At 34.0% G+C, this 13,628-nt stretch overlaps 1 protein-coding gene across 1 annotated transcript; it reads left to right on the top strand.

Annotated features, from left to right (window-relative positions):
* The first annotated feature begins 12,535 nt into the window (after positions 1-12,535).
* Positions 12,536-13,370, top strand: LOC143618392 (uncharacterized). Its single transcript, XM_077090624.1, has 2 exons — positions 12,536-12,747; positions 12,815-13,370. The coding sequence occupies exons 1-2, from the start codon at positions 12,536-12,538 to the stop codon at positions 13,368-13,370; spliced, it is 768 nt and encodes a 255-aa protein (XP_076946739.1).
* Positions 13,371-13,628: the final 258 nt, after the last annotated feature.

The raw sequence follows: 13,628 nt of genomic DNA, 5'->3' as shown, positions 1-13,628 counted from the left end.
TATAGGAAGATCATAGATGTTAATCTTAAATGAATCAACCAATTTATATATGTTTTATTAAAAAAGATCCCAGGTTCATCAACATGGGTAAGTACAAGAGCAAATTAACTGGTCACGGGGAAGATGTTGATACTCGCATTTTCCGACGCCAATATATATATTATGACATTGTTTCCCACATTCTTCACTGTTACAGTTACTCATGTTCAACACCACATTGCATCCATGAACAAATGAAGACCCAGCTGAAACACAATCAAACAATATTTTTATTTGTTAAAAACATTAAATGTGCGGTTCAAAATTTATAATTGATGTACCATACGGAAACAAACCTGCAATTACAATAACGAGCAGGAACAAATATGAGTATGCAGACTTGGCCATATTTATGTTTTTTACTGGGTTGTGTGTAAAAATATATTAACTGTGAACATTGATCATTATCAAATCCTTTATATAGGCAAACCATGTCTATTATTCTTAATTTATAGAGCAACTAAGCCAAAATGTCTTTAATTATTTTATATAAAGCGAAATAACTTTGAAATATTATTTTTTTAATAATGAATAAATATTATTTTATTTAATGCGAAATAACTTTGAAATGTTTTTATTTAATGCGGAATAACTTCGAAATGTTTTTATTTAATGTGGAATAACATCGAAATGTTTTTATTTAATTCGAAATAACTTTGAAATGTTTTTATTTAATGCGAAATAACTTCAAAATATTATTTTATTAAGTGCGAAATAACTTCACATGTACGGTATTAAAATGTTTCTGAATGTACCATACGTTACACACACAATTTAACGGAATATTAAAATTAAAATCGTTTAAAATCATCTTAGTCACTTATGACGAGCATTTTCATCCCTTTTGACATTTTCTTTATCCCTAAATCTAAATTACATTAAAATTCATTATATGTTTTATAATACACTTTCTTTAAGTAGTAAATATATGCTATGTGAATGTCTATGAATGATTTATAAATGATATATGAAAGTATGTAAATGATATAGAAAAGATTAAGAGGATGTATGAATATATATATATATATATAAGTATGTATGGTTGTATGGCACGAGGGTGATAGACTCTAATAATATTTGTGAAAGAGGGTGACAGACCCTAATAATATCTGTGAGGTTATAGGGCGAAAGACTCTTTAAAACGTATAAGTATGTATGTAAAGTAAGATAAATTATGAAAATATGAAAGAAAGAAATGTATGTACGAAAGAAAAAATGAACAGGTTAAGAAAGTAATATGTATCTTCGGATACGTATAAGTAAGTATATGAATGTATTGTATGTTGCCTGTTTTAACTAGAACTCGCTCAGCATAGCTGACTTTTAGTATGCACGCAGGTGCACAAATTGAAATAGATGGCTTGAGAGGCAGACACATGGCACGATTTGAAGGGATTGGCATCCAGAGAAGATTTGTCATGATGTTTAAATAAACTATGCTATGTTTTATTTTAAAGACAAGATTCAATGCTTTGTAACGAATGATTGAAGTTTTATTATTCCGCGAAAGCTTTTAATAAACTATGATATTTATAATTGTGTTTATGAGTAAATCTAACGCCAAAGTAGGGCACAGGGATCGGGGCTTTACATATAAAAGGAATCTATCTATTTTAATAAAATAAAATAATTGTGACACGCGTCAGCTAATGGTTAAATCTCACAACTTTTTTCCCTCCAGAACTAATATGTTAATTGACCCTAATATATATCCATATTCACTTTCCTTTTATATTTTATTTATATTATATTTATACATTTTTATAAGAATAAATATTAACATATTATTTTATTATATATTTCAAAATACTTGGTGAAATCTAAAAATTATCAACAAACCATGTTCGTTAAAATTGAAAAGAATATATAATTTCAAATGTTATCATTAACATATTTTGCTATGTATATTGTTGAAGATTATAAAGAAAAAAAAACTCAAAGATGCTTTCATTTTACAAAGTAATTTTTTTAATTATTAAATCATAAATACATGCTTAAGAGTTGATCCATTTTTTAAAAATCAATCCATTTATCTATTATTATTCTAATTGTGAATTGTCATATAAATTTATAAAATATATATATATACTTTAAATCTATCAATTTATTTTTTCGGTTAATTTAGTAAATATATACCAATCACTTTCATATATATAACAAAATTTATCATATTTAATTTATGGGGTTTTTTTTATCAATGATTGTTTCAGGTTTTGTGGAACTTAAATTTGCTTTTTACAGTAAAAAATGGTAAATAAATTGTATGGTACAAGTTAACTACATTTTGGTCAAAAATGACAAATCTGAGTATTTTTAAAAGTTTGAGAATACAAATAGATTTATCGTCAAAATTATTACTGTTTCAAAATGCTGACTTGAAAATGTCAAATGAATGAAAGTTAAAATTTTAAACTTTATTTGTGTTTTAAATTTATTTGCAAGGACATTTTTGAAAAAAAATCAAAAGGTTCCCCTAATCTTTTAATTGTGGCCACTAGCGGAGGATTCCAACATCTTTTAATATAATTCCTATGTATATTATTATTCAGTTTAATTAAGATAAATCAAAAACATCAAAATAATAAATAGAATATCCAAAATCTTAAAGTTTATTATTGTATTTTTTTAAGGGCGAACGAATTCTTCAAATTGGATAGTGGCTAAATTCACATCGGGATACACTAGAATTTCAATATGGGAAAAACAAAAACACTCACCTAAGGCCAACATCCGTGAATCCGAAGGAACGACAGTGCGTTGAGATAAAACTCGTTCAGTTCAAGGACCCAACTGGTGAACGTCACATACTCACATAGTCTCCCATCATCACTTGGTGCCACTAAAAATAAATGATGGGAGTAGGAATCGAACCTGACTCACATGAACATCAAGTCTCTACCTTATTATATACTCCGTCAGTACTTGTCGCTAAATTTTTGAGTCCGTTAAAATTGTATGTCACATGATCTATATACTATTATTTGGAGAACAAATTATGAATTGATTAATAGATTTATGCATTAGTTTTTCTTTTTCTTTTGTAACGTCTAACTGTCTAACCTTTGTTAAGACACACTTGCATGGTCGTTCAAAATCGTAGACATCCCGCTTTACAAGACACCCACCTCTAGCTTGCTCCGGTTCGTTATCAACATCTTTGAGCGACAACTTGTTAAATGATAGTCGTCACATCACTGCTATAAATATATGATCCATCGATTCATTCGCCTTGTTTCAAAAAGGTCACAAACCTGTATCAACAACGAATTAATTTCTTTAGTATAAGGGCATTCAAAGTCGGAATGAGGCCCATTTCTACTCTCTATGCCAAAATGTTAGACCCACCTGTTCATTTTAAGACAAAACCCGAGAGACTAGTAGGCTGTGATTTACACAACAGGAACTAACCGAAAATGTTCCAGTCCAATCTCCTAACTAGTTAAGCCATTTATCAGGAACTTTTTTTTTCTTTTTTTTTTTTTTTTTTGGGGGGGGGGGGGGGGGTTACGACATTTCTTTAATGGCCTCCAAGTTTGTCTTCATAACTAACGATTTTCAAGAGTTATACGGTGATTCCAGCCGACTTTTTAACGATTTTCAAGAGTTATCTTCATGACTAATTACACACAATGTTATTAAATCTAACTAACTAGGTACTCACACTCATTAATATTAACACTCAAGAATAATAACATTAAATTCTTGAGTGTTAATATAATAAAAATTGAATTGATGATTGGAAATTCAAAGTTATTCTTTTGATAAATATTTTTACAATATATAGCAAATATAAAAGCTGAAAATAAGGAAGAAATTCAATACAATAAATACAATTGATAAACATCTTCCAATAATAGAATCTGGAGATATGGCTTGATTTGAGCTCAATATTAAATTCAAAATATTTGAATTTAATATTATTATTCTTGAGTGTTAATATGCCCCCGCAAGATTGACGGTCTTGTAGTGAGGCCAATCTTGGACATGAGAAAATGAAATCTTGAACGTGGAGTAGGTTTTGTAAGGGCATCCACTAGTTGATCATCCCCGCAATATGTGTAACTCGAATAGACTGATCATATACGTTTTCTCGGACGAAATGAAAATCAAGAGCTAAGTGTTTCATGCGGGAGTGGAAAACGGGATTTGCAGAATATTGTGTGGCACTTAGATTGTCACAAAATATTGTTGGAATGGTGGTAGAAGTGAAACCAAGTTCATGTAACAAAGATTTCAGCCATAATATTTCTGTTGTCGTGGAAGCCACAGCCGAAACTCTGCTTCTGTTGATGAGCGTGCAATAGTGGGTTGTCTTTTAGAGCTCCATGCGATTGGATTTGACCCTAAATAGACAATGTAACCAGTTGTGCTTCGATAGTTATCTTTGTCTCCTGCCCAATCCGCATATGTAAAGGCATGAAGTTGTAAAGCTGATTTGTAGCGGAGTAAAATACCTTTGTTTATTGACCCGTGAAGATATCGGAGGAGACGTTTGAGGGCATTCCAATGGGTTGTAGTAGGAGCATGCATAAATTGTGAGAGTTTATTCACTGTAAATGCAACGTCGGGCCGCTTTAGTGATAGGTATTGTAGAGCCCCGACTAAGGCTCTATATTCCGTGGATGATGGGATAGGTGTGCCACCATGTAGTGTGATGGGCTCGGAGCATGTAATTGGTGTGGTCATTGGCTTACAATCACTCATATTGGCTCGTTGAAGGATGTCATGAATGCATTTAGTTTGAGATAATAACATACCATGCGAGTGTGGAAGGACTTCAACACCAAGAAAATAGGATAGGGTGCCAAGATGTTTAAGGGAGAATTTAGTGGTGAGAGAGGAAATGAATAAATTAATGGCTTGAGAATTAGGACCAGTAATTATAATGTCATCACGTAGACCAAAATGTAAATTGGAAATGAACCGAAAGATTGTATGAATAAAGAAGGATATGAGATGGTGGGTTGAAAACCTTTCAAGTTGAGATGCGATTTTAATTCTTCGTACCAAGCACGTGAGGCTTGTCGAACACCATATATGGCTTTATTTAGTTTGCATATATGAGATGGGAAAGATGGATTGATGAAGCCAGGTGGCTGGGCCATATTTACATTTTCAGTTAACGTGCCTTGTAAGAAACCATTATTATTAACGTCAAGTTGGCGAAGAGTCCAATTTTGTGAAACGGTTAAGGAAAGAATAAGACGAAGTGTTGCGGGTTTGACAACCGGGCTAAATGTTTTGGCATAATCAATTTGCGGGCGTTGGTGAAAGCCTTTGGCTACAAGGCGAGTCTTAAGGCGGTCAACGGAACCATCGGGTTTGTACTTTGTACGAAAGACCCATTTAAAGCCAATAAGGTTAGAAGCATGGTTGGAAGGAACAAGAGTCCAAGTATTGTTTTTCATTAAAGCCTCATATTCTTCAGTCATGGAATTTCTCCAAAGAGGATGCTTTAAGGCTTGGGTGATAGTGGAAGGTTCGTTAATTGAACCGTTGATAGCCGTATACAACCGAAAAGAAGGGTTATGGTATTTAGGATTAGGTTTGCGGGTGCGAGTTTGACCGATCGGTTCGGTGGCATTAGGTGGGGTGGTAGTATTTTGGGTAGTGGTGTTGTGAGCTGGTGGTAACTCAATTGAAATAGGTTGGGAAGAGTTTGTCTGGGGTGGTGGTAATTCTTTGGAAGAGGTTGGGAAAGGTCTGTATAGTTTGGGGAAATTGTGTTGCTAGATAGGTTGGTGGGGTCTTGCTGTGAAGAGGACTTTTGGAGTGTGGCGTCATCTGGGCTAGATGGTGTAGAGTTAGTTGATTGGGGATTTTGTTTTGAGTTATCAATATTGGTTTGGTGTGTGTGGACTTGAGTGGATGTTTCTGTTGGTATGGAATTAATAATGGGGATGGTAATTTGAAACTAGTCTAGTGGGTTGGGTGGTGGGACCATAGTTGTGGTGAGGTCTTGGTAAGGGAATTGATGCTCAACAAAATTCTAGAAGTATGAATTTTGTTGGAGGTAGGATCAAGTGCATAGTAAGCGCTTTGAGAAGGATAATAGCAACAAAAATGCATGGTTTAGATTTTGGGTGGAGTTTATGAGGGGAGTATGGTCGTAACCAAGGGTAACAAAGGCAACCGAAGCTTCTTAGATTTTCATAATTCGGCTGCTTATTAAATAGTTTATGGTATGGTGAGGTGTTTTGTAGAGTAGGTGTGGGTAGTCGATTAATGAGATAAGCGGCTGCGGCTAGGGCAAATGGCCAATAAGTTGTGGGTATTTTTGCATGTGTGAGTAGAGATAGGCCGGTTTCAACGAGATGACGGTGTTTACGCAACTTGCAATAAATAGGCCTAGACTCAAAAACATTGTTTATTATTGGGCTGCAATAGTAAATATAACATAAACCATTTGGGCTGGGCTAGAAATACGAAAACAATTAATCCCTAAAGAAAAGTTATTAAAAGTTTAAAATTATATTACATACAGAAGTAAAGTAAAGAAAAATATGATATGTATCTACACAGAGTATATCAAATGAACATGTAAACAACCAAAATAATTACACCAACTACTGAAGTAATAAGTTAACGATAGTGAAACATGAAAAATAACAGATACTATTCGAGACAAAATCATATGGAGAAAACTCCCATCATCATTCGAGGTATTATCATTGTACCAACATAAAGGTTTAAAGACTTTGAATGTAGTAGCCTTGGAGGTTTCCTTCTTGACAGTGGCGAAGCTTGAACTAAGACACCGGAAGGGGGGGAGGAGACTCAAATTGTATAAAGAATTTCAAAAAACGGAGGGGGCCGGGCTCAAATTTTTGGCCGAAAATGGCTAAATTTACACTGCGTATAATTTTTTTTTGACGAAAACAGGTAAAATTACCCTATTACGCAAAAAACCGGGGCCCCGGCCCTCACTAACCTTCGCCCCTGCTTCTTGACAATGAAACAATCAATGTCCTCCAACGGAAACTGGGATGCAGACTTGCCTCATATGAAAAAAAATAAGTCTCATTTTATTGTCTTTATTTATTGTTACGAAACATTAAAACACTCACTTGACATTTCGCTTGCTTCCGACTCTTGAGAAGTCTCTGGAGCTTTAGCTTTGAAAGTTCTGACTGCGGGGTCTAGAGCCAAGAAGGTATTCACTCTTTCTTTAACACAAGGAAGCTCGGAGAGAAGCGTATAGTTTTCCACTGAAATAATAAAAGAAATTGATCAGAATAAGGATAAGTGATCATCAACAACTTGTCAAAGGATCCAGGATCCTACCCTTCCTAATCCACTTGAAGGGTAAATTATCCCCACTAGGGATTGAACCTCTCTTTACAAAGAATAACTGGTTTTTCTAGAAGGAACCGTTTTGGGTGGTTTTATATATTGGAACTGGCTGACGAGGCTTAGATTTTAAAATGAAGCGGCTGGATTCGTGGGTTACCAAGGAGTACAAGTATGCAAGCTCTGAAAGACCAAATTCAAGATCTTCCCTTTGAATAATCCTCTCTACAATGAACAATGCTCGCCATAGCATCGGGCATATCCTGGACATAACTTATGCCGGTCAGTGTGAAGAAACTTTGAGTAAACTTCGGGAACGGGTATGTATATCCAATGAGGAACGGACAAGCCAGAAAACAAACCCACGTCTTGGAATAGTAGTCGCTCCTTTTGAGGAGTCGAATGGGTGAAATATTGTACCGAATGGAAAAAGGGCAATAAAGCGTCTACTTCCGGATCTGTGAACTTACAGATCTCGGAAGATGGATAAGTTAGAAAATTTTGTGAATGCGGGTCGTCAGAATCCGATTGCTCGGAAGAATTTGCAGACATATGAAAAATCTATAGAAAGAGAAAGAGAAAAGAGGATACTGATTATTGTTCCACTGAGTTATGAAAATAGAATAACAAGAGACGTTGTGATAATTATAGGCGGAAGGGAGGTTCCTAGTAAATTTATAGATATATGATAATTATATCTAGATTGTCAAATCTCATCTATTTTGCAGGATGTTTGAATTTAAAGGCAAAATGACAACTGTGATCTTATCATAACCACCATTTTGGATGTTAGGGCACATATTTTTGATATTGTGGATATGTTATCCTGGCATATGTTCTGGATCAATTATCCTTAGCGTGTATTCCAGATATTGTCAAGATCAAGGATCTTTAGTACTTATTATTTACTAACGATTGTTCTCTTAGTTATACTGATATTTTAGCAGGTACAACGTATACTGACATGGTCTTCCCTATTATTTCGCGTCCAAGTGGATTAGCAACGAGGTCAAAACCGTGTAACGGCTCCATAGAGAAAGTGGCGTGATAATAGGACATTAGTTACTTTGTATTTTGATCATATATTGGAGCTTAATGCAGTTAGGAAACACACATCATACACATCCTACACACTTGTAACACATGCACGTAGCTCTTTTGTAATCACTGCTTAAGCTTCCACCATTGTAACACCATACTTTTTTATTAATAAAGTGGTGATAGACGATTTGTCATCACCCGGGGGTTTTATGTCGGCGATCACCTACTGATCAAGGGTTTTTCCTCGTAACAAATCCTTGTGTTCATCTTTATTTTATTCACATAATCACCATTTTTGTTCAAGCACCCTACCTCACAAAACTGATTTGGTTACATTATCCTTAAATCCTATTTTTGACCAAAATAGTTTAAGTTTTAACGTTACCATAAAATGAAAAAAATCAATCAGAAAATAAAAAAAAATCAAATAAACATGTAAAAATTTTGAGAAATCACATAAAGACAAAAATAACTAATTAACTTTGACTATTTTGAACATATTAAAATCTCATAACAACCATTTATATTCTTAACAAAACTCCACAATATTGATACCCATTCAATTGAATGTTAATTATGAATTTATTTTTTAATTATTTTATTGGTAAGGAATTATAGGACTTGTTATTTTGAGAAAATAGAAAATTGAACCAATAGAAAGAGGCAAAATAGGATTAGATGATGTTGTTTCAATATAATAAGTAGATTCTTATATTTAGGTATGAGATTTTTTTTCCTGAATACCCGTACCTATTCAATACATATACCCATATCCGTACATGTACCCGTACGTATCTATTGGGTACGGGTATGGGTACTCAAATTTACTAATTATAGGTACGAGTACTTTCGGGTACAGGTACGGATACAAGTACGAGTATTACGGGTACTGGTACCCGTTTAGAATATGTAGGGGTTTTTATTAGGTTTCCAGCACTCACGACTTAACTTTTAAGCATGATTTTCAAAACATAATATATATTAGTTGAATAAGCTCATTCTTAATATATATGTGTATATTCATATATTGTGTATTCGTATATTTTTATTTCATTTATGTGTAATTGTGTATATTATTAAATAACATGTATTAGCTTTTTATCTTGTTTTTCTATAGAAATTGAAGAAACAATAAACAAAGAAAAGGAAAATAAAAAGATGACTAGCAAAGATTAAATGAATGTTGACTTTCTTTGTATAAGTTAATTTTGTTTTAAACATTTTAATAAATTTTTTTTATACTTTGCATTTGGTATTCATTACTTGATTTTAAATGAATTTTATATTATGGTTGATTTACTTCATTTTTAGTTTTGGTATTATGTTTTGGTTGCGCCATTACTGTTTTGGTATTATAAATAATTGATTGTCGGTATCGTACTGTTACCAATATCTAGTTTAGTGGAGATTTAAAAAAAGAACAAAGGGTTACCAAAGCGAGTAACGTACCCAAAGTACCTGTACCCGTACTTGTACCATAAAATTCGGGTATGGGTATAGGTACCAAGATTTACGAATTTTAGGTACAGGTACTTTCGGGTATAGGTACGAGTACGATCTCGATCTCGATCTCATCCTTACTTATATTATTAGTAATATAGATGAATACAAGACACTTTCAATTATGTTTGCAATAACTTTTGAGATGGATCGAAAATGATGGTGTTTTACTACAAACATATATAGGAGGTAGAAAAAAGTATATTTTGAGAAAGTTTGATAAATATGGAAAGTATTAACAACATTTTTTCAATCTACGCATAAAAGTTGTAGTTGTATTATGCGCAGATATATCTTTTGTAAAGAAAATTGGTTCGAGATTAAGCTATATTAAGTGAATGTTGAAAACAATTATTGTATTTCTTAAATAGATGTAAAAAACATTTGGAAATGTCAAACCGATATTTTAATATATTGATGCTTTAAAGCAAAACAGTCCATCCAATAACTACAACTAGTGATAGGTAGATATCACAATCATTAACATTAATGAACTTTAATATATGAATTAAATTGGGTAGCAATAGAATAATATTATTTAAACCAAAAAAATTTAAGAAGCCTTAATATATATGAAAACTATAGTTATGAACCAATATAAATATGTCATTTGTTCAAAAAACTTATTAATTTAATAGTATAGGTAGATTAGAAATTGCTTTTTCCTAAAGTGCCTGGTACAAGTTGACTACATTTGGGCATAAAAACTGGATCGTAGTTGAAAATAAATTGTATTAGTTTGATATATTTTAGGTTCAAGTACACGGTTTATTATCAAACAGTTCATAATATTTCGAAAATGATTTTCCCTTATATTAATATTTATGTTTATTTCGAAGTTTCTTTTTAACTTTTTTATACATTTGTGACAGTTATTTTATATATGTATGTTTAAGAAACCTCTTTCCTTGCATAATTCTCAAAAACAAATGCAAAATCTATAATTTTACATAAAAGTTTATACATAGAAACAAGACCCAATTACAAATTTTGTCCTTTAAAAAAAGCCAAATTACGGTTCGTGTCCTTTACTTGCAGGCGGTGTCCTTTAAACTTTTTTTTCCTACAAGTTTTGTCCTTTATGCTAACTGGGTTAGAAAAAGTCAGTTAAATGCCCTCACGTGAGACGCATGTGAGGGCATTTTTGTCCTTTCTTATATCTCTGCAACTAAGCCTCTGTATCACTCTTCCCCCTCCCTGTCGATCGAATCAATTCCCGGCGATCAGAAACCTTAAACCCTCGTGTGTCCGACGCGACTAATCAATTAGGGCTTCAATCAATTGCACATCATTCTCAGAACTTAAACACGTAAGATGGATGATCCTCCTCATCCTCCATTCTACATTCGTGAAGCTGATGAACAATCAAATGCTGATGCGTTTTATGGTAAGTTAAAACTTTAGGGTTTATAATTGGGTTTATTTAACTAACAGCTGTTTAATCTTGTTTGTATAGTAAATAATCCACATTTGTTCACGATCAAGATGCACCATGGTGGCAGTTTCACTAAATTTCCAGGACGGGTTTATAAGAGAGCCGTTGTCCATTATGTTGACATGCTAGATATTGACAAGTTTTCAGTTCACGAGCTTGATCGAATCTTGCTTGAATTATCCTATCCTACAGATAAGGTTAGATTCTACCATTATGTAGTACCGGGTTCAGATTTGGATTGGGGGCTTAGAGCTTTGGGAAGTGATGATGATGTTAGGGGATTTGCTAAGTATATTGGAGCTTTTAATCAGTTAATGAATGTGTATGTTGAGCATGAGTTCACCTCTGTACACACATACTTCTGCTCAACCTCAAAGTTTACCATTGAAGAGATAACAAATGAGGAGTTTCTTGCAAGCGAGGTCGTACTAGATAAAGCAAACTCAGTTAAGAAAATGTTGTTGTTGGAATGGCAAGATAGCACAAATGAGGTAGTTGTGGAACAAGACAAACAGGATGCAAATGTGAATGTTCAAGAAGAGAATAATGTTGGTGTTGTTGAACAACAAGACCAGATTGATATATGTCATGAGGATCCAGAATTTGACCCTATGTTTGGAGAGGATGCTTTTGGTGTGCAACCTACAAATGAGGTGGAGATTGATTACAATGGTGATGTAGATGGAGGTGGGGATGGGGGTGGATATGGTGTGCAGCCTACAAATGAGGTGGATATGGATTACAATGGAGGTGGGGATGGAGGTGGGGATGGAGGTGGGGATGAAGATAGTGAAGATTCTTCAATTTCAGATGAAGAAAGTGGAGATGAGTCTTCAAGTTCAGATGAAAGTGGAACTGATGATAGTAGGGATTCTAACTATGAAATGAGAGATGAGAGTTCTGATGATGATGAACATCTAGAGGGTTGTCCAGTTAAGAAACCAAAGAATGTGAAGAAATCTAAGAACAAAAAGAAATCTAAAAATGTTAAGAAAACTAGGGATGGTGATGAAGATTCAGAAAGTGATTCAGATAGTGACTTCAACTATGAAGATGGTGAAATACATGATGTAGATGTAGATATGAGGGATTTCAGACTGCATACTGATTTTGAAGTTGAACAGCAGGATGCAAATTGTAGTTTAGAGGTTTTGGACATAGAAACGGATGATGTGATGTTGGATAATGATAGGATGTATAATGAGAAACAAAGAAACGGATGATGATGTGATGTCTGATGTGTTGACCAACAACATGTGTGAATGTTTCAATTCAAAGCTGGTAGATGGAAGGGACAAGCCTATTATCACATTGCTGGAATACATCAGAGAATATGTGATGAGGAAGATTGTTACTGTGTTGAAGGTAATTGATAGGTCATCAGGGTTACTAACACCATATGCTACACAAATTATGGAGTCAGTGAAGAAGGAAGCAAGCAGGTGAGTTGTATGTGAATATTTACTTGTCTTGTAAATGATGTGAATGGTTTACATATTTGGATGATAGGTACTCTGTGCATTGGAACGGTGAGGATCATTATCAGGTAACAGGTCCATATGGTGATCAGTGTGTAGTGAACATGAGCACAAGTACATGTGCATGTAGGAGATGGGAGATAACTGGGATACCTTGTAGACATGTGGTGGCATGTATTTGGTTGAAGGGTGCACATGACAGATCTGTTGGCAGGCCAGAAACATTTGTCAAACCAATTTACACAATGGATAGGTGGAAGGCAGTGTATAGCTACAAGGTGTATCCCATCAATGGTAAGAGTATGTGGCCCACATCACAAGTCCCAATCCAGATCACAGCTCCTAAATTAAAAAAGCAAACTGGAAGGCCAAAGAAATCAAGGAAAAAGTCAGCAGTGGAAAGGGAAGATGGTGGTTCAAGGAAAAAGTCAAAGGTTGATGCAAAGGGCAAGGGAAAGGCTGTGGAGGGTGAAGGCCAGAAAGTGAAGGCAGTGAGAAAGACAAAGCCAAAAGGATCAAACACTTGTGGGACATGTGGTCAAAAGGGTCACAACAAGAGATCATGCATGAAAAATTTTGCAGATTAATGTGCCTACTGTTTGACTGTTTTTGTAGTTTTTATGACTTTATGGTATGGATATTTTTATGACTGTTTTTGCAGATTAAGTTGTTAGACTTTTTTTGAAGTTTTTCATGGTATGGATGTATTAAGTTGTTGTCTGGACTTATTTTAAGTTTTTCAAACACTTGTATGGATGTATTAAGTTGTTATGGATGTATTAAGTTTTTCATGTAATGGTTTGGCAGTTTTTACTTATTTGCAGATTGTGCATGATGTGCAGATA

The sequence above is a fragment of the Bidens hawaiensis genome, unplaced genomic scaffold, assembly GCF_021521415.1.
Source record: "Bidens hawaiensis isolate Kalapana, Puna unplaced genomic scaffold, B.hawaiensis_p1.1 tig00072250_1, whole genome shotgun sequence".
Classification (NCBI taxonomy): Eukaryota; Viridiplantae; Streptophyta; class Magnoliopsida; order Asterales; family Asteraceae; genus Bidens; species Bidens hawaiensis.
Note: the sequence above shows the minus strand (reverse complement) of the source record. Positions and strands in the feature narration are given on the sequence as shown.